This window comes from Lissotriton helveticus, chromosome 1_1 (genome assembly GCF_964261635.1).
Source record: "Lissotriton helveticus chromosome 1_1, aLisHel1.1, whole genome shotgun sequence".
Classification (NCBI taxonomy): Eukaryota; Metazoa; Chordata; class Amphibia; order Caudata; family Salamandridae; genus Lissotriton; species Lissotriton helveticus.
In genome coordinates this window covers 780,961,841-780,984,319 of record NC_136057.1, presented here as the reverse complement: position 1 = coordinate 780,984,319, position 22,479 = coordinate 780,961,841, and the positions used below count along the sequence as shown (strand labels likewise).

At 48.0% G+C, this 22,479-nt stretch overlaps 1 protein-coding gene across 1 annotated transcript in view; it reads left to right on the top strand.

The window, feature by feature from the left end:
* The window catches only part of TES (testin LIM domain protein), a 213,790-nt gene that overhangs the window by 166,781 nt on the left and 24,530 nt on the right, over positions 1-22,479 (top strand). The window contains exon 6 of the mRNA XM_078674357.1: positions 21,099-21,257. Within this exon, the coding sequence (XP_078530483.1) occupies positions 21,099-21,257 (159 nt within the window). The remainder of the gene's footprint in view (positions 1-21,098; positions 21,258-22,479) is intronic.

The window sequence follows — 22,479 nt, the reverse complement described above, 5'->3', positions numbered from 1 at the left end:
AACGCCGCGCTCTGCGCACTTGTCTGCAAAACCTCGGACCCAGCCTTCTTGAGACACCACGCCTCGCCGGACCCGCTCCGCGGGTCCCGCTTCGTGGTGTGTGGCTTCTGCTCACCTCTGGGGCAATTCCTGTGATATTGACACCGGCAGGGCTGCGAGGGTAGAGCGGAGGACTCCAGTGTCCAGGAGTCTCCGCGCGCCCGTTTCCAGCTGGGCTCCTCTCCCTGCCGGCCACGCCCCCAACACTTCAAGATTTAACGGGCTGACAAGGGCTTCACAGGTGGATTCCCTGCCTAAACGCCGCGCTCTGCGCACTTGTCTGCAAAACCTCGGACCCAGCCTTCTTGAGACACCACGCCTCGCCGGACCCGCTCCGCGGGTCCCGCTTCGTGGTGTGTGGCTTCTGCTCACCTCTGGGGCAATTCCTGTGATATTGACACCGGCAGGGCTGCGAGGGTAGAGCGGAGGACTCCAGTGTCCAGGAGTCTCCGCGCGCCCGTTTCCAGCTGGGCTCCTCTCCCTGCCGGCCACGCCCCCAACACTTCAAGATTTAACGGGCTGACAAGGGCTTCACAGGTGGATTCCCTGCCTAAACGCCGCGCTCTGCGCACTTGTCTGCAAAACCTCGGACCCAGCCTTCTTGAGACACCACGCCTCGCCGGACCCGCTCCGCGGGTCCCGCTTCGTGGTGTGTGGCTTCTGCTCACCTCTGGGGCAATTCCTGTGATATTGACACCGGCAGGGCTGCGAGGGTAGAGCGGAGGACTCCAGTGTCCAGGAGTCTCCGCGCGCCCGTTTCCAGCTGGGCTCCTCTCCCTGCCGGCCACGCCCCCAACACTTCAAGATTTAACGGGCTGACAAGGGCTTCACAGGTGGATTCCCTGCCTAAACGCCGCGCTCTGCGCACTTGTCTGCAAAACCTCGGACCCAGCCTTCTTGAGACACCACGCCTCGCCGGACCCGCTCCGCGGGTCCCGCTTCGTGGTGTGTGGCTTCTGCTCACCTCTGGGGCAATTCCTGTGATATTGACACCGGCAGGGCTGCGAGGGTAGAGCGGAGGACTCCAGTATCCAGGAGTCTCCGCGCGCCCGTTTCCAGCTGGGCTCCTCTCCCTGCCGGCCACGCCCCCAACACTTCAAGATTTAACGGGCTGACAAGGGCTTCACAGGTGGATTCCCTGCCTAAACGCCGCGCTCTGCGCACTTGTCTGCAAAACCTCGGACCCAGTCTTCTTGAGACACCACGCCTCGCCGGACCCGCTCCGCGGGTCCCGCTTCGTGGTGTGTGGCTTCTGCTCACCTCTGGGGCAATTCCTGTGATATTGACACCGGCAGGGCTGCGAGGGTAGAGCGGAGGACTCCAGTGTCCAGGAGTCTCCGCGCGCCCGTTTCCAGCTGGGCTCCTCTCCCTGCCGGCCACGCCCCCAACACTTCAAGATTTAACGGGCTGACAAGGGCTTCACAGGTGGATTCCCTGCCTAAACGCCGCGCTCTGCGCACTTGTCTGCAAAACCTCGGACCCAGCCTTCTTGAGACACCACGCCTCGCCGGACCCGCTCCGCGGGTCCCGCTTCGTGGTGTGTGGCTTCTGCTCACCTCTGGGGCAATTCCTGTGATATTGACACCGGCAGGGCTGCGAGGGTAGAGCGGAGGACTCCAGTGTCCAGGAGTCTCCGCGCGCCCGTTTCCAGCTGGGCTCCTCTCCCTGCCGGCCACGCCCCCAACACTTCAAGATTTAACGGGCTGACAAGGGCTTCACAGGTGGATTCCCTGCCTAAACGCCGCGCTCTGCGCACTTGTCTGCAAAACCTCGGACCCAGCCTTCTTGAGACACCACGCCTCGCCGGACCCGCTCCGCGGGTCCCGCTTCGTGGTGTGTGGCTTCTGCTCACCTCTGGGGCAATTCCTGTGATATTGACACCGGCAGGGCTGCGAGGGTAGAGCGGAGGACTCCAGTGTCCAGGAGTCTCCGCGCGCCCGTTTCCAGCTGGGCTCCTCTCCCTGCCGGCAACGCCCCCTCGGTGTAACCTTCAAAAGGAGGCATCTGACCCGCTGCGCGGGAGCGCGCGGGAGCGACCGGGACAAGGGCGGGACCGTCTGTGGCCGTCTGGGGCCGAAGGAGGCCGGGCCGGGCCCATTCCCTAAAATCTTGCGGAAATCTCCATTCAGGTTATGCCCTCGCCAACAGTGTGTGAAACCCCATCAAGGGAGGGTGCATCTAGTTCCGGGACGCTGGACAAATATTTTAAACCTTCTACGGGAGAGGTGGCTAAAGAGACCTCACTAAAGAAGCGTAGGGTGGAGCGCAGGCGCTCCATCGAATCTATGAAAAACAGATCTTTGACAGATATTGTCCCCTACCCAATCTCCCAAGAGGACGGTATGCTTCTTGATAGCCCAATCCCCTTGACCCTTGAGGACTTTCCCCTTTTATTGAGGGAAACCCCATGTTCCTCAGGGTTGGCATCAGGTAAACAACCGGTCCTGGTGGTTGATACTCAGTTCGACACGCCGGTCAACCTTGTAGCTCAACACTCTCCTGCACAAATGGGCAAGAAGAGCAAGTTAAAACCTATTGTTGCTGTTCAGGTGCATAGGCCTCCGCCTAGCAAACGTATTAGGAAATCAATAGGGGGCGGGGGAAAACCTAAATTATCCCATCTTGAATTTGGCAAGAAACATACCAACCCATTTTTACCAGGGAAGGTGGGTGAGAAAGTCTCCATTATTCCTCCAGCAAAGGTCCAAGGTCCTATTTTAGAGGTTACTAACACGAACCTAGAGGCCAAGGTTTCTACCAAAACCCCCCCACCCTTATCCCTAGAGAGTATTGAAATTCTATTTCGTTCCCTCCTGCAGCCCATTAACGTCAGTTTAGAAAAAGTGGAGAGCAGGCTCACTTTACTAGAAACATCCCTTACTACTTTGCACACCGTAGTAACTAAGCAAGTGGGATCCAAGCTCTCGGCTGGGGACCATCTGGATGCAGGAGTTTTAAAACCAGCTAATGTAGGCTTGCCCCAGCGTGCGCCTTCTGCCCCTCCTTTGCAGCCACTTATGGCTATCAAATTCCAGGCACAGCACCACATTCAAGATAACGGGCTAGCGCAACTATCAGATTGCCCTCCCCAAAGATTACAGGTAGAGCATAAGGAAAGAGGCCAGGAAACCGGTAAAGTCACCCCACACTCTCCGGTTGGGCCCTCCCCAAGACCAAGGAGGCCAGATCTTCCGCCTGAAGCCAATAGCCTTACAGTAGTCTTAGCAGGCGCCCCCCATTTACGATCAGGGGAAAAAGAAGATTATTTATCCCTCAAGAAAAAGGTTATTAAATGGCTTAATTGGAATCGGCCACTGCCCCCTTATTTAAATAACGAGATCATTATGGTGAGAAGGGTCCCGTGGTTAGGGAAGACCAGGAAATCAATAATAGGGGACTGTGTCCTGGTAACTTTTAAAGATCAGGGTACAGTGCTGCATATATGTGAAGGCGTCAATAGATCCCTGGATTCTACCATCCAGACCCTGCCAGTTTCTTTCTTCTTCCCCCCTATTCGCATGCATAGGGCCCCAATGCATGATGAATGGACAAGGGTGGATCATAGACGCAGTCGCAAGGACCACAGCCAACGTCAGCACTTCCAAGTGCCAGAAACACCGTATTCTCATTTTAACCGTTTCAATTGTTTGAGTGCCCTGGATGGGGTCGATTGACTTGTTGCTCACAAGCCAGATACCTGGGATAACGGGGCCAGTAGACTCCTGGAATCTTCTATTTCAAAAATTGGTTTAGGTTCTGGCTTGGCGGATGATCAAGGGGTTCCCGAAATTGATATCTGTGGCCCTTTCTACCTACCTGTGGTTAATGATGACATAGTTGAGGGAAGCGCACAGGACTCTTTGACAAGGGCTGACTGCTCGTTTAGCCATTCTGAGCCATCTTTTTCTATCGCAGCTCCTGCTTTAGGCACCCTGATGGAAGGGGTACCCGGATCTGATGGCCCGAATCCCCCTGGCCTGGCCGATGTGGCGTCTGACCAGTTGAAGTTAATTTGTTGGAACATTGCGGGTCTGGCCAATAAACTGGGCGAGCCAGACTGGGAAGATTACATCAAAACGGGAGACATCTGCATGTTCCAGGAAACTTGGGCACGAGAGGACTATGGGCACCAGGGCTATGCATCATTTTCCATTCCAGCACGGTGGGAAGGCAAAGGCCGCCCATCTGGTGGGCTTATGACATGGGTAGCTTCTTATTTGGGATGTGTGGCCACTAGACGACCGCTTAATTCTGATGATATACTCGTGGTTTCGTTAATCTGGCCAAACAATGTTAAACTTGTGCTGATTAATCTCTATTCTAGGCCGATGGGAAGGGTAAAGGAATCACCAACCATTGATGAACTATCGAGCCTCTTATCAGAACTGCCGAATGACTCATATTATGTGGTGGGTGGGGACTTTAATTCCCATTTTGAGCCATTACCTGGCCTTGTAGAAGGGCTTTCAGCGGAAGAAGATGCAAGGTGGGCAGTTCCCGCGGTGGAAACGTCCCCCGCGAAAGCTTGGTCCCCACTAACGCTTCAAATTACTGCTCTTACCCTAAGGTTCGGAATCAGAGCCTGTAATGGGCGGATGAAATCCGATATCCCAAGTAAAACCACCTATAATAGACGGGGGAGAGAGTCGCATTTGGACTATGTTATGGTCCAACTTACAAGGTGGGCTACAATCCGGGACTTTAGGGTGGTAGAAAGGAATGAGAGCGATCATAATGCCCTGGAGCTTGACCTGGTGCACCCAGGCCCTTTAGCCTTGGGGCCTATAGTTGAAGGGAACAAACCCGCGCTCCTCCTTGATAACAGCAGGAGAAGAATTAGGTGGGAAAATATGGTTGCAACCAAGGACAAACTTCCCCTACTATATGCTGAGATTGTCCCGATTTTGGAAGTCGTGGGAGGTTGTGACATTAAGGAAAATGATATAGACTCCCAGACTAGAGTATTTAAGGCCCATGAGGACCTCACAAAAGTGGCGGCACTACACTTAACTAGTAGTCCACGTAAGACCAGAGCAAGGCCCAGAGGCAAAGCACTGTGGTACAATCGAGCATGTAGACAGGCTAAATCAGAACTTCTCAAAGTAGTCAAGGAGGGGGTAGGAGGAGAAGGCCTGAAACATAGCAGGCAAGCATATAAAAGGCCCCTTAACCAGGCTAAATTGGAATGGGAACAAAATCAGTGGGAAGAGCTCACAAAGGCTTTGGCGCTCCAAAACCAACGGCTATTTTGGAGGGTAGTAAATGGGGGGTCAGGGAATTTACAATCGGCACTGGAGCCAAACATAGCGCCTGGGGTTTGGCAGGCCCATTTCCAGTCGCTCTATAGTTCTGAGCCAGGAGAACTCCCTGCACCTATCGAGGTGGAGGGGTCTGGCCACCAAGGGGAGGCAATTACACTGGGCGAGGTCATTGTCGCTATCTCGGGCCTGGCCTCTGCGAAGGCGCCGGGACTAGATAGCCTACCGGGGGATTTGTTCAAACAGGAGCCCATTGTTTGGGCACCTTATTTCGTGGCCCTTTTCAACAGTGTTCTTGGTGGGATGGAAATCCCCGGTACTTGGCTGGGGGCAGAGGTGGTCCCTATTTTTAAAAAGGGATCCCCTCTTCTCCCAGCCAACTACAGGCCAATCAGCTTGATTGATGTCCCCCAGAAACTGTTTGGCAGGGTCTTGTTGAACAGGCTTCAGGACTGGATAGAGGAGGTGGGAGCCCTCAGTCCCTATCAGGCGGGGTTTAGGAAGGGGGTATCCACATTGGACCAAGTATTTAGATTGAATTTAATCTATTGGAAGACAGCAAAGTTCGACGGCGGCAGTCTGTACACAATTTTTGTGGACTTACGGGCCGCTTTCGACCTGGTCCCCAGGGGGAAACTCTGGAGCGTCCTGGCAGAGATGGGCGTCCCCCCAGACATCCTGTTAATCTTGCAGAGGCTCCATCATGGTAACTTTGCCCGAGTGAGGTGCGGGAGGTCGGGGGAGTTGACTGACAGGTTCCCCGTTGGCCGAGGGGTATGACAGGGTTGTGTGCTGGCGCCGACCCTGTTCTGCCTTTTTGTCAACGGGGTAATCGCCCACCTCAATGCCACTGATTATACCGACGCCCCTAAACTAAATGGCCGCAGGGTGCCCGCAATTATGTTTGCGGATGACACCCTGCTGCTTTCAAAAACCCCTATGGGTATCCAAAGGATACTTGACTCCTTCACTGCATTCTGCCTTGAAAGAGGGTTAGAAATTAATGTCACTAAAACCAAATTTATGGTTCTAAACCCGAGCCATAAATTGCGCCAGAATCCGCAACTGGGAACTGCGCGGTTGGAGAGAGTGGCCACCTTTGAATATCTGGGTGTGACCCTCAATGAAACTATGACCTGGGGATCCCACCAGAGCAGGGCAAATCTTAAACTCGTGCAATCTACGGGAGGTATTGCACGAATTATGATTGGCTCGTCATATCGGCCATTGGGCCCCTTAATTCAGATATATAAGGCCCAGGCGAGGGGAGCAATTATGTACGGGGCCGAACTGTGGGGGCACACGCCCTGTCATAGCCTCTCTCTCACAGAAAACAAATTCATAAGAAAGGTGGCTGCTCTCCCCCAGAGCACACCGCTTCTTCCATTGAGGCTTGATTTAGGACTACGACCACTAGCGGATGAGATAGGTCTGAGACCCATAGTCTTTTGGCGCAGGCTATGGAGCAGCACTGATCTCACGGACTACAGGGCAGAACTGGTCGAACTATTGAAACACCCGAAGGTGCTTAGTGTCCCTTGGGTCAAAAACATTCAAGCTACTTGTATGGACTTGGGGCTCCCCGATTTATGGACAGACCCGGCCACGGCAGCACTTAATATTTCCAAGAAGTCCCTGTCGACTCTATATCATGAACGCAAATTGGCAGGGGCCATAGCTGCCCAGTCAGATGGGTCCCTATCAGCTGTGTTCCTACAGAGTAAGGACACTTATAGGCTTGAAAAGGCCCTGGACCCCATTTATCCCATACTTGCCAGAAAATTGTACCTCCAGTGGCGGTATGGCACATTACCCCTCCGGTCTTTCACCAGTCTGTGGCCGTCGGCTGCCCCTGTAAAGCATTGCCCTGTGTGCGAGGATAGGGATGAAAATGACTTGCATATTGGTTTTTTTTGCCCAGCCTATAGGGCAGCCAGAAAGTATTGGCTGCTTCCATTGATAAGGAATTTGGGTGGCAGGGAATATGCACCAATGTACAGGATTTTAAAAACTGATGTTACTGGCCCAACAGTTTTCGCACTTTCTAAGTTTTTCTCTAATGTGTGGTATATACGAAACCGTCTTTTAAAAAATGTTGGGTAGTGTTTAAACATTTTTTAAATTCATTGTAAAGTTGTTTAACCCTGTACAGACTTTTTTATATATATTCAATATTTTACCCGTAATGAGATTTGTATATGTGTATTGTGCATCTTTTATGACCAAATGGTCGAAATAAAGATTGGAAAGGATGAGAACATTACTTCTACAGTAGTTGGATGATCCTCCAGTGACTCTGAGATGGTTTCGAAAGTAATCCTGTGTGGCCTGGGTCTGGCCAGATGAACTTCTATGTAGGCTCATGCAACTTGTGCATCCTTCAGTTTCTGTCTCATGTGTGGGTCTGGAGACTAGGTAAGGGTGGGGAGATCTCGTTCCGCTTTTTTAGATGCTGAAAGATTAGCTGTTGTACCACTTTTTTTCACAGCTATCAGCTTTGAAGAACATCATTGAAATGTATCTATGCAACTAGATACATTGCACAGCAAAACCTACAGCTTAAATACTTCAGCACCAAATACTTTTTAAAAGCGCGACTCTGAACTGCCAGTTCTAATTCGCCAAGCTAACTATAACTTGCTCTCTGCCATGCACTGCTTATGACCTCACATGTAACATCACTCATGACATGTTATATGACCTCGTTTATGACATCATTGTTGACATCAACCCACTAGTGTGTTACTTGGTTTTTCATAGTACGGGTGACTACCATATTACATTTCTAACTATTGTTGTACTGCCTGTGTTCAGCTAATGGGTGTAAGTGTTTACAAAGCTCATGTGCTTCTAATGCATCCTAGGTGTGTAGAGGTATAGAACACTTTTAAAATGTTTGTACTGAAAAGTAACTCTGTGTGCAGATGACAGTTGATGACTTGTGTCCAGTATGTTCCACAAAAGTTTTTTAGTTCTGCAGAAAAAGTTTCCAACAGGGCAAAGATTCTACGTAGCAGATCCTAAGTATTTGAAGCAGCTTTGAGTTATTAGACCGAATCGCCTCAACATGACAATTTCCACATAACATAAAAGTCTGTGTGCACCAGGTACTAACCTATGTACATGCGCTTCTTCTGTAAAAATTTTACCACAGCATGAATGCTGCAAGTGGTTGATCTTTAGCACCTTCAGACCTGGGTTATTTTAAGCAAATAGTGTCTTTTTAGACAAGTGTTGCATAGAGCGTACACTGTTCTTACTAGATCGTTTTTTAATACTTTATGGTGTATTTCTTGTGAGAGTTTCACTGTCCATAAATAGTGTGGTACAGAGTAAACTCTGTCCATAGAGTTAACAATGGTTAAAGTACCCACCTTTCTACTCATATCAACTTTATTTCTCAATGTGGTTTCGGTGACTATGAAGAGTTCGATATAGATAAAAGCTGTCCATAGTAGGGCATTCCTTTTGGAACAAATGTTGAGTATCTTGAGAAACATGGCTTTTTCTGAACAGTGGTACACATATTTAACACCATGTGCAATGAGGTTTTCCCATATATCTGTGGTTGATTGTTAATGTGAACTAGGCTACCCGTGAAGTGTATAGTGAAGGGTCACTGTTCCACATAACTTGCTTGTTACACCTAAGGGAGTTGTAGCTGTGATGGCATTAATTATGCTTTATATTTGTATGAGAGTAGGATCTGCTCTTATGGTTACCCCCCACTTTTTGCTGATGTTTAACTGTTTTTTACTTTAGTCTGGCTGGTGACCTGCTATCCAGGACCCCAGCCCAGCTGCTTCCTCTCTAAATTGACTCCAAGTACTTTAGGAACATTCCAGTTTGGTTACTGGGGTACCTTTGAGTCCCTAGTATATGGTACAATAGGTACCTAGGGCATAGGTACCCCAGAGGCCTACCAAGGGCTGCCGCATGTATTATGCCTGGGAAGCCTTCCAAAATGACACCACAGGACTGCTACTGCAGCCTGGGTAAGGTGGTGCATGCTCCCCTTACTTAGATATAGGTTACCTATATCTACCTTAAATCACTGCACATAGAAACCTATCAGTCATGCTTGTGGCAGGCCTTATCAATCCTGAAGGCAGGGTGCTTGGTGTTGTGTGAGAGGGTGCCCATGCTTGAGCAGGGCCCCTCTGCAGCCTTCTGAACCTTTTCTCTGGGGCTGTTCTGTGATGCAGCCAGACCATATACTCTGAAGTACATTATAACCTCGTTGTAAATTCTAACTTTGGAATGGCTGCACGGAAACATGTCGTGTTTGGTGTCCAACACTTTGGAATCCTATCCCCCTCCAGTCCTGGCGGCGAGGGTAGATTTCCACCCTTCTAAAGTGAGACACATGTATACACCGGTATACTCGGTACCAGTTTAAAAGAGCCCTGGCATCACAAAATGGATGCTGCAGCCACAGACACGAGTCTGGCCTCCTGCTGCTGGATAAAACTCTGGCAGGGGAGGCCTGGACAATAAGTTTCCAGTCACTGGGAGGTGTAACCAACTCCCAGACAGGCTTTAGTGTATTGGGGCTGGGTGGGTGCACTCCATGAGTGCTTTGAAGTCTGCACTGGGGCACATTTGGTGTCCCTGTGCATAGCCCAGTTCAAACCGGTTCCAGGAGTTACCAGCCCGTGCTCCGGCACGAAACTGGACAAAGGAAATGGGTGTAGCCACCCCTCTTTCCAAACCCTCCCATAGGTGGGTCCCCAGAGTATGTCCAGCCCCTTCTTCGGGTATAAGAAAGGAACCCCTGACTACAGGATTTAAGATTACACCTGGACGAAACTCTGCTACAGAAATCCTGGAACTTCGACGATCTACACGACTAGATGACTGAAGAATCTCCCTTGGATTAAAGGAGTTACTCCCCTGCTTGGCAGGCATCAACAAAGCATTTGCCGGTATGCATCTCCGAAGCTCCCGCCGGACTCCGAAATATTTGCAGCCCAGGACGTGTATTTCCGGACTTCTCAGAGGCCTACCCAAGTCCCCAGCAAAGCTGAGACCCGCAGCCCTCGTGAGTAACGTGTAACCGGAACTCCTGGACACCGTGCACATTTGCAAGTGCATCAGCTTCTCGACGTTCCTTGAGGCTGTGCATTGGTTTACTTGTAGCCCAGACCCGAGCACCTTTTCCACCGAAGATTGCTGGCCTTCACTCCATGAGTGTCCCGTGAGCTTGCCTTTGCGATCCCTGTTCTGTTGTTTGGTGGGTCCCTGAGAAGGCAACTTAAACTTCATTGGGCTTTCCTGGTTTCTCCAGACGTGCACTGACTCTCCACCACTTGGTGAGTCCCTCTGACCTTGCTGGTCTGCACCAAAGCATTTCTTCACTTTCTATGTGGGTTGCTGTTGCCAAGGCTTGTTGGGTCACCTATGCACCCGGCTTCCCTGGGTGAGGTAAGTCAACTACTCCGGTGCTCTCGTGGGTGTTGGCCATAGAACCCCTTAAGTCTAAAGGGGTTTGCTCAAAGTCCTCTCCTAAGTGTCCTTTATCTCTAAATTTCCAACGGCGACTTTCCCCATAGGAGCTAACAATGATTTGCGGCAGTGTTCTTACACTTGTCGCGTCCCCCGTGGGTCCCCTGTGTCACTACCTTGGGTGGTTCCTTGTGGGTCCAGCGATTCTACAGGCTCTAGGACTTGTCTAGTCACGTCGTGGTTCTTATACCACTTTGTTAATATATGGTTTGGTACGCCCCTAGGACTCAACGTATATTGTGCTAATTACTGTGTGCTATTAAGTGTAACTTATGTGCTTTGACCTCTAGCCTCATAAAGAGACTATTTGGGTGTGTTTAGAATAAATACATATATGTTCGAGGCATGTGGGCTGCTGAATTCATATCTGTGCAAAGATCGCCGCCTAGTGTTGGGTCCGGATGATTGCAGTTTGTTGTCCTGGAAGAGTCTTCGAAGTATATCGAGATAGGTGACTCCTCCCCTGGACTACAGTGCGCATGGGCATCCTTTCCATGCTCAGATTGTTTTTTCCGCCATTGGGTTCGGATGCAAACTCCTATACTCCAACTCTGAATCAAAATAAAACTTTTCTAAAGGCCAAAAGGCCTACGACTTCGGCGGTATTGTTCTCGTTCGCTACCTCTCTAATCGATCCAACCTTCCATCTCGAATCGGTCGTCGACGCGGGCCGTTGGGCCTTTTCGACGCCACGTGAGCCGACCGTCGATGGAAAGAAGCCCTTCAAAAGGTGCCCGCAATGCAACTCAAAGTTCCCCCATACTGTCAGACACTCAGTATGCAACAAGTGCCTTTCCCCAGACCATAGGGAAGAAACCTGTTCCGGTCAAAAAAAAACATACGGATCAGACGGGCCGCTAGGCAAGAAATGCAGCGACAGGCACCGGAACCCGACAACATCTTCGATGATGAACAGGACCTACCGCACGCTCAAGACTCGGACCTAGAGATCGTCACAGTCGAGGACTACTCCGACTCCGACGACAAACTCCCGTCGGGCCAAATCGTGAGTACACTGCCCCGACACCTATTGACCCCTCACTAAAGGCTCCGGTCGAGGCATCGCAAACAGGCCTTAGCCAAGATCATAAAAGACTTTCGATAGCCCGCCTTCAAGCTCGACTCCGAAACCGAAACCTTCAGACACCCCAGGGCCTAGTAACGTTGCCCCAAAGAAGGTTCCAGAGCCAAAAAAGGTCACCGACCCGAAGGGCGTCGATCCAAAAAAGGCCGTACAGCCAAAGAGCGTCGAGCCGAAAAAGACTGTCGACCCCGCAAAGGCTGCTCAGCCAAAAGCCGTTGACCCCAAGAAATCGGTCGAGTCGAGCAAGGGAGCGCAGCCGAAGAGCGCCGAACCAAGGAAGGTCGCCGTCTCGACCAAGCCTGCGGTTCAAAAAACCGTCGACCCGGCATCCAGTGCCGTACCGAAGCCATCAAAGCCGGACAAACCTGTCGACCAGAAAGTAACAGCTCCAAAAACACCGGTCGATCCGAAAAAGACCATCGATCCGGTGAAAGACACTCACCCGAAAAAGCCTACGGAGCTCAAACAACTTGTCGACCCGAAAGTTCCCGTCGACCCGAAACAACGAGTCGAGCCCAACTCACCCGAAAAAATCAAGCAAAACACCAAAGGTCGCCGACAAACCTGCCTATGTCGACCCGAAAAGGTCCAAGCCTAATCCCAGGACTGTAGAGGAAGAATTATTCCACCCAGATCCATCCGAGGACCTAGCAAAAATTTACATTAACCCAGACACTGGTAAAGTTACCATCCTGCATAGGAAAAAGAGACCTTTGGACTTTGCACCTGATTCCCCTATCCCACTCAAGAAAAAGGACTTTGGCACTTCTCCCACTAGGCCCTCACTCCCCTTTCAGCCTATTATGCCCTCCACACCACTTGCACCTTACCTTCTAACCACGATGACGATGAGGGGGACACAGGGTATGAACCACAGCCCCTATATGACTTTCCTCAAGACCCAGATCAAGAGGAACCTTGGGAGGAGCCAACCGATCCTTATGATACACATCCTATCCCTGATGTGCCCACTTATCCTACTAAACCATCGCCCACCGATGACACAGTAGTATTTAACCAACTCAGTCAGGGCAGTGCAATTCCACAACGTGGACATGCACAGTGACCCTATAAAAGAGGACTTCCTCTTTGACACTTTCAGTACTCCATAGAAGAGTGTCAAAACACTTCCAATGTTGAAGAGAGTTCTAAAACATGCCCCTGACATATTTAAAGACACAGCCAGGGCACGGGTAATCAATCCCAGGATAGCAAAAAAAGTATAGACCGGCTCCTACAGGCCCTACCTATATCAAGGGCCAGCTGCCACTAGACTCCCTAGTGGTTGCTAACGCACGAAAAAGAGCCAACTCTCAGACTACAGGGGAAGCAAAATCCTAGAGGCATCGGGCAAGAGGGTGGCGGCACAGGCATCCAACTCTTGGAGAATTGCTAACACACAGGCACTACTGGCTCGTTACGATAGGGCACATTACGATCAGCTCGAGAGCCTTATGCAACATTTGCCCGAGCCGTTTAAAGCACAAGCAAATGATCTTATTCAGGAGGGAAAGTTCATCTCCAATGCCTCCATTAAATGTGCGCTAGACGCTGCAGACACCGCAGCTAGATCCATTAATACTAGTGTCCTTCTCCGCAGACATACATGGCTGCGGGTTTCAGGTTTTAAGAATGAGGTACAGTCCACCATTCTCAACCAACCCGTTTACCCAGATTTTTTATTTGGTCCGGCGGTTGACACCATCTTGGACAAAATGAAAAAGGACACAGAAACAGCCAAATCCATGGGTGCACTGCAAATTTTGCAACAGAGGGGCTCCTTTCGGCGCTCCTCATACAGAACAAACACACGAGGAAATGCTTCACAAACATCTACCTCCTACAAGGGTAACACACAAGGTTCCTTCACAAAGAATACCAACAGAGGTGGTTATAGAGGTAACAATCCTAAGGGAAGAGGCAATAACACCAGAGCCTCCGCCACCACAAAACAGTGACTTCATTACGCTGCCTCAGGAACACTTAACACCAGTCGGAGGCAGACTACAACAGTTCCTACCTGTTTGGCACACAATCACCACAGACAGGTGGGTAAGAGAAATTATCCAGTCTGGTTATTGCCTAAAACTGACTAATACGCCACCAAATATACCACCCAGACATCGTCCTATGTCCATAGAACACATCACCCTACTTCAACAAGAGGTGAAAAGCATGCTGGAAAAGGGGGCCATAGAGCCAGTCCCTTTCCACCAGCAAGGGACAGGAGTATACTCCCTATACTTCCTTATTCCCAAAAAGGACGGTTACCTCTGACCAATATTGGACCTCAGACCCCTAAATCAATACATACTGTCGGAGCACTTCCATATGATCACACTACAGCAAGTGCTCCCGTTTCTACAACAGGGAGACTTCCTAGCAACACTGGACCTCAAGGACGCGTACTTCCACATACCCGTCCATCCAGCCCACAGAAAATACCTCAAGTTCACAATAGAAGGGCAGCACTACCAATTCAAGGTCTTGCCCTTCGGGGTTACCACATCTCCAAGAGTCATTACAAAATGCTTAGCGACAGTAGCAGCGCATCTCAGGAGGCAACACGTCCATGTGTACCCCTATCTGGACGATTGGCTAATGCAATCAAAATCGTACCAAGAGTGTGCAGCACACACGTCCCACACTATCCAGTTGCTACACAGCCTAGGCTTTTCAATCAGCTACACAAAATCGCATCTGCAACCTTCCCACATACAGCAATACCTGGGGGCCACTATAAACACCTCAGTGGCAAAGGCATACCCAAACACAGCAAGGATAGCCAGCATGCAGATACTCATCCGCAAATTCCTGCCACAGCACTCCCTGCCAGCTCAAGTTTTCATGCAGCTCATAGGCATGATGGCCTCCTGCATATTCATTGTCCCCCATGCCAGACTTCAAATGCGCCCGTTACAGGAATGCCTAGCACGGCAATGGAACCAGGCTCGTGGACACCTAAAAGACCTAGTGTTGGTGGACAGTTGCACACACAAATCTTTGCAGTGGTGGAACCCACTAAACCTTTCACAAGGGCGACTGTTCCAAGAGCCGGTTCCACAACTAGTACTAACAGCGGACGCATCACTGACAGGCTGGGGAGCCCATCTCCTTCAGTACACTGTACAAGGGCTCTGGACAAACAAACAAAGAAGGCTGCATAGCAATCAACTAGAGTTGCTAGCAATCTTCCTAGCCCTAAAAGCCTTTAAAAAATACGTGTACAACAAGACGGTGTTGATCCGGACAGACAACATGACCGCAATGTACTATATCCAGAAACAGTGAGGAACCCACTCTCCACAGCTGTCCCATCTGGCGCAGAGCATATGGAAGTGGGCAATTCCAAAGAACATCTTTCTCCTAGCAGAACACCTCCCAGGGAAGGACAATCAGATTGCCGACCTGCTCAGCAGGCACTGCCAACAAATACACGAATGGGAGATTCACCCCCAAGTTCTCCAACAATTCTTCGAGGAATGGGGTCACCCAGAGGTAGACCTCTTTGCCACAAAAGAAAACTCCAAATGCCAGTACTTTGCCGCCAGATTCCCACATCCGTTGTCACTGGGCAATGCGAAATGGATGAACTGGTCAGGCAGATTTGCGTATGCTTGTCCCCCAGCACCATTGATCCCGCTGGTGGCACGCAAACTGCGACAACACTCACTCACCCTAATCCTGGTTGCTCCCACATGGGCGAGACAACCATGGTACACAACTTTCCTGGAACTGTCAGTAGTTCTTCATTAAAAACTATATCTTGCTCCACATTTTCTAACTCAGAACCATGGAGAAATAAGACACCCAGATCCCAATCAAATGAACCTAGCAATCTGGCTCCTGAGGTCTAAGAGTTCGGTTACCTTAACTTGCCCCCAGACTGCATGAACATCATTAGGGAGGCAAGGAAACCAACCACAAGAGCGTGCTATGCAGCAAAATGGAAAAGATTTGTTATTTACTGCAACAATACCCAAATCAACCCATTAGACGCTTCCATTCAAAACATTATATGCTACCTGCTGCACTTACAAAGATGTAACTTAGCATACTCTTCCATTCGACTACACTGCGCTGCTATAGCAGCATACCTTCAGAACAGGCAACACCTTTCGCTGTTCAGGGTACCAGCAATTAAAGCATTTATGGAGGGCCTAAAAAGAGTGATCCCTCCAAGACACCCTCCTTCCCCAGTCTGGAATCTAAATATAGTGCTTACCAGACTCATGGAACCTCCTTTCAAACCTCTACACTCATGCGAATTGCAATTCCTAACGTGGAAGGTCGCATTCTTAGTTGCCATCACCTCACTCAGAAGAGTGAGCGAATTGCAAGCACTGACAATTCAAGAACCCATCATGCAGGTACATGGTAACAGGGTAGTTCTTCGAACAAACCCTAAATTCATGCCTAAAGTCGTATCCAACTTCCATATTAATCAAGCAGTTGAACTGCCAGTATTCTTTCAGAATCCACAATCAGTAGCTGAAAGAGCCCTGCACACACTAGACGTTCGGAGAGCTCTACTATACTATGTGGACAGAACTAAATCCTTTAGGAAAACAAAGCAACTGTTTGTAGCTTTTGCACCACAGCACAAGGGAAATCCTATTTCAAAGTCAGGAATAGCCAGATGGATAGTTAAATGCATTCAAATATGTTATCTAAAAGCTAAACGCACTTTAACAGTCCCCCCTAGAGCGCACTCTACATGGAAAATGGGGGCATCCATGGCTTTCCTAGGAAATTTTCCCCTCGAAGACATCTGTAAGGCAGCCACATGGTCCACCATACACACTTTCACTAAACACTACTGTGTAGACGTGCAAGCAAAACAGCAAGCTGCTGTAGGCCAGGCTGTCCTCAAAACTCTTTTCCAAACTGCTGCAGCTGGCACAGGTGGCCACCGCTAGAAGAGATACTGCTATTCAGTCTATGCACAGATATGAATTCAGCAGCCCACAAGCCTCGAACGGAATATGCTACTTACCAGTATGCATCTGTGCTTGGCATGTAGGGCTGCTGACATTCATATTGCCCGTCCTCCTCCCCGGCGCCTGTCGCAGCTGCAGCATTATCTCTGACATGGACATCTCTTACTTTCCTATCTCTACCTCTGCCACAATGGCGAAAAACAATCTGAGCATGGAAAGGATGCCCATGCGCACTGTAGTCCAGGGGAGGAGTCACCTATCTTGTGATACTTCGAAGACTCTTCCAGGACAACAAACTGCAATCATCCGGACCCAACACTTGGCGGCGGTTTATGCACAGATATGAATGTCAGCAGCCCTACATGCCAAGAACAGATGCATACTGGTAAGTAGAATATTCCTTTACATATATACCTGGTGTGGTTCTCCTTTCATTTGGTCATTCACAAGATTACAGACTGGTAAAACAAGCTGCTTTACATTCCGCCAAGACTTAGCCTGAAGGCTGCTCTCCATAGCTACCACTAGGATAGCTTTCAAATAAGGTTGTCTTTTACCTATCACCTCAAAGGGGTTGTTTGAACTTGTGCAAGGTGCCCACTATAACTAGTGGACAGCATATGCCAGGCCAACTTCTCACAATATTATCCTGAACTATTTTGTACTTGCTTTCAGGCCTCTCATGCCATACTAGTTAACAGAGTAATGTGTTCAAAAGATGCTCGGATGTTGTCATCAGTATTATGATCTGTTATCTCATCAGTGATGACCATTATTGGTCATTAACTCCAACAAGGCAGAGGTACTCAGGCACTCTCGTTTGTCTTTAGCTAAACTTGTTCCTCTTATTTTGGCCTTCTTGGCTTCAACCTGCTCTGCCTGCAAAGTCTGTGAAGAACCTGGTCGTTTTACTGGAATAAAATCTACCTTTGGAGAATCAGACTAACCATCTCACCTCTTACTGTATAGGTGCTCAGAAAAATAGTTAGCTAGCTCCTCCCAAATCTCTTGGTATCATGGTTCAGGCCATTTTCCTCAGCCGCCTTGATTATTGTAATTAATTGTTTTAAGAGGCTCTCACAATGTTTTGAAGAATCTTCAGTAAATTTAAAACATGGTGGCCAAAGTTGCTTTTTTCGATCAAACTGTTCTGTTCCTACTGCCCCTGACTCTGTATTGATTGCCAATGGCTAAAAGGATCTCTTTTGAATCTATGTACATTGTTCAAAAGGCTCTTTGTCAAGCTGGCCCACTATATTTGGAGTCAAGCTATCCAGGCTGAATGAAGGCTGATAGCCAGAAACCGGTCCTTGGATGCTTGATTCCGGTCTGGGAAAGACATGGCTTGGTAGTTCGGACTGGACTGTTCCCATGAGGCACAGGGTCAGAGCTGATTTGCATATAGCCAGTGTCTAACCCAGGGTGGTATGAAGTGCAAAAAAACGATGGATTTAGGCCCAGATCATTGTACTGGGGTAAATGTATGACATTGTTCTACATTCTGTCCATCAACTGTGTTTTTTGCAATTTTCACCCCGAGTGGGCTGGGTATGCTCAGACGTGAGTCCCAGGCTCTCCACACCACTGGAGTCAAGCTATCCAGGCTGAATGAAGGCTGATAGCCAGAAACCGGTCCTTGGATGCTTGATTCCGGTCTGGGAAAGACATGGCTTGGTAGTTCGGACTGGACTGTTTCCATGAGGCACAGGGTCAGAGCTGATTTGCATATAACCAGTGTCTAACCCAGGGTGGTGTGAAGTGCAAAAAAACGATGGATTTAGGCCTAGATCATTGAACTGGGGTGAATGTATGACATTGTTCTACATTCTGTCCATCAACTGTGTTTTTTGAAATTTTCACCCCAAGTGGGCGGGGTATGCTCAGACGTGAGTCCCAGGCTCTCCACACCACTGGAGTCAAGCTATCCAGGCTGAATGAAGGCTGATAGCCAGAATCCGGTCCTTGGATGCTTGATTCCGGTCTGGGAAAGACATGGCTTGGTAGTTCGGACTGGACTGTTCCCATGAGGCACAGGGTCAGAGCTGATTTGCATATAGCCAGTGTCTAACCCAGGGTGGTGTGGAGTGCAAAAAAACGATGGATTTATGCCCAGATCATTGTGCTGGGGTGAATGTATGACATTGTTCTACATTCTGTCCATCAACTGTTTTTTTTTTAAATTTTCACCCCGAGTGGGCTGGGTATGCTCAGACGTGAGTCCCAGGCTCTCCACACCACTGGAGTCAAGCTATCCAGGCTGAATGAAGGCTGATAGCCAGAAACCGGTCCTTGGATGCTTGATTCCGGTCTGGGAAAGACATGGCTTGGTAGTACGGACTGGACTGTTCCCATGAGGCACAGGGTCAGAGCTGATTTGCATATAGCCAGTGTCTAACCCAGGGTGGTGTGGAGTTCAACAAAACGATGGATTGCGGCCCAGATCATTGTACTGGGGTGAATGTATGACATTGTTCTACATTCTGTCCATCAACTGTGTTTTTTGCAATTTTCACCCCAAGTGGGCTGGGTATGCTCAGACGTGAGTCCCAGGCTCTCCACACCACTGGAGTCAAGCTATCCAGGCTGAATGAAGGCTGATAGCCAGAAACCGGTCCTTGGATGCTTGATTCCGGTCTGGGAAAGACATGGCTTGGTAGTTCGGACTGGACTGTTCCCATGAGGCACAGGGTCAGAGCTGATTTGCATATAGCCAGTGTCTAACCCAGGGTGGTGTGGAGTACAAAAAAACGATGGATTTAGGCCCAGATCATTGTACTGGGGTGAATGTATGACATTGTTCTACATTCTGTCCATCAACTGTGTTTTTTGCCACTATATTTGAACAGCATTTTTTAGGTCTACGCACCTAATCCTTCCCTTTGTTGTCAGGACTTCTTTGTATTCCCAAAGATAAATGAGCTAGCTGGGTTGGTAGGACCTTCTCTTTGGCTGCCACCAAATTGTGGAACTACATGACTCTCTTTTTTGGATGTTGGTCCTAAGTTCAGAAAAGCCTCAAATGCATTGTTGAACACCCTCTGATCTGGATTTTGCTTGTTTCTTTTTTTTTTATTTCAAAAGTTTTTATTGAAGTTTTCAAACATAATAGAGCATACAATAATACAAAAATATAAAATGAAATACAAATCTCAACATAAAAGATACATCACAAAAGATACATAGGAAAAATAAACCAAAACGACGTTGTTGTAGGCATTATACAGAGATGGTTGGGGAATGTATGAGAGATAGCAGGAAACAATGTTGGCTAGTATCTGGGATACATTCAATAGCAAGTAAATAATATGCTTTATGAATTAATAAAGCAGACCTAGTGAATATAAGCAATCAAGGAAATAAATCATCATTGTGATTTTCTTGTTTCTTTGACCCGATTCTCTTTTCTATCTGGAATTGGATTGCTGTGCTCAGTTCTCTAGCACGAGGACACCATTTCAGTATTTGAGCTCTTTATAAAACCGTTTAACATAACATATAACAAAACACACATAACATAAAGCGTAACATTTAACACATAACATGACATAATATATAACATAAGATATAACACATAGCATAAAACAATACATAACTTATACCATAACATATAATATATCATATAACATATAATATACATACATTTCTTTAGCTTTTTTTTCTATTTTGGGGGGGCTAACCCACCTGAACCACCTTAAAAAAAATAATAATAATTCACAGCCTGGAACCTATCAACCTCTATCTCCTGCCCACCCCTACATCCTACAGGCCCCTTACTGCTCCTTACCCTTACACATCCATGAAACCTAAAAAAATCCCTTACCCTCTCTTACCCATCCCCAAACCCTAAAAAATCATTACCCACACCCATCCCATATATCTTAAAACCCCTTAATATGCATTACCATTACCCATCTCTGACTCCTAAACACCTCTTACTACCCCTTGCCCCTAACCATCTCTGAACCTCTAAATCCTCTTTCTTCTCCTTATTCCTACCCACCACTTAAAAAAATACATTTTGTAAATGATATATATAACTTGTGTGTTTAGAAGTATAATACCATTAAAAAATATAATAACACCTACCTGTGTGGTAAAGTCCTGCGTTGTATCAAAAAAGGGTCTGCGTGGGACTTATGTGGTAAAGACTGCCCTTTTGTGGTCAGTTTTAATGCGAAATAAAGTTAACCGAACTGCCTGCATGGTAATGGTGTTGGTTGTGTTGCTCACAAAGATATTGACATTAATATTGCAAATTTTTTGCCTCTCTAGCTGATATTCAGTAACGAGTACACTCAGGCGGAAGACCAGAACTGGCATCTAAAGCACTTTTGCTGTTTTGATTGTGACTGTGTCCTGGCTGGAGAGATCTACGTCATGGTGAATGACAAGCCTACCTGTAAACCATGCTATGTGAAGAACCATGCGGCGGTAAGTATCAGCTTTTGATGGGTGCGCATCTTGGGATATTAATGATGGATTGTGTTTTATGTGAGTTGTGATCTCCAAATACAAAAAAAGGTGTGAAGCATAAATATGCCAACATTAGTTGGGAACAGAAAGTGAAAACAGATGATGGGTGAGAGAGGGTCAGGTTTTTTACAGGCAACATATGAGACCACATCCATCCTGCTAGAAAAGTACTTAACCTCTTGAAGTAACCTTAATCCTATGAATATGGTTTTTGATACCAGAGAACATCTTAGAAGTCAATTGGTTCCACATTTTTTCTGGCTACACTGTGTGTCGTGTCATGTCATAACAATACAAAGTTGTAAAACATCAGAGGAGCCTGTCGAATGATTGAAAAAGCAATGGTTGAAAAGTAATAAATATGAAGAAAAAAGTAACAATACACCAAGGGTGAAATACATTTGTAAAGGTGAAAGAATATGCCCATTAGTCTAAATAATACATAAGCTGAGGTTATTTGGAAAAAAAGTAATTACAGAAACATAATCAGGTAGTTTGAGATCAGAGTGGTGTTTTAAGGTATGCGTGCGTTACATAAGTATTGTTTATCAGTGAACACGGAAGGACGATGTGTTTGGGGGCGTATGCAGCCCACTGCTTTGAGGGTTGTTTGTGAGTAAGCGAATTCCCTTGCATTCCAGCACATAAAATGAAGAGTTTGTTTTTTAGGTCTATGGAAGTATTAAAGACGGGCGTAACGCAGACCCCTGCAGCCCAGAGAGCATCCAACCCTCGCGGGGAGTCCTTAACTCTTCAAGGGTGCGCCATTTTAGTCCAAAGTCAATGAATATCTGTAAGATATGAGCGACTCCGGGGCCCATCATTTTGTGTTACACTACTAATTAAAGATGATTGGATATGCAAGGTTAAGATGCAGGCAGATGTGCTTAAAAATTGAGTTCAGTGGCAGGCACTTTGATATTTTTTTTAAAACGGAAATATATTTCTGTTAGACTTGGCCCTTTTTGGCTAAAGTTCCCTAAACTTTTTGCCTTTCCCTTAGATCTTTTTTCTGACATGGTGCTGCCAACTTAGATGCTTTAGGCACTTTGCCACTGCTGAATAGTGTCAAAGTGCAAGTGCTCCCTGTGTAAAGTGTAATGGTAATTGGTTGTCCATGATTGGTATGTTTGCCTTACTAGTAAAGTCCCTAGTAAAGTGCACTATGTGTGCCAGGGCC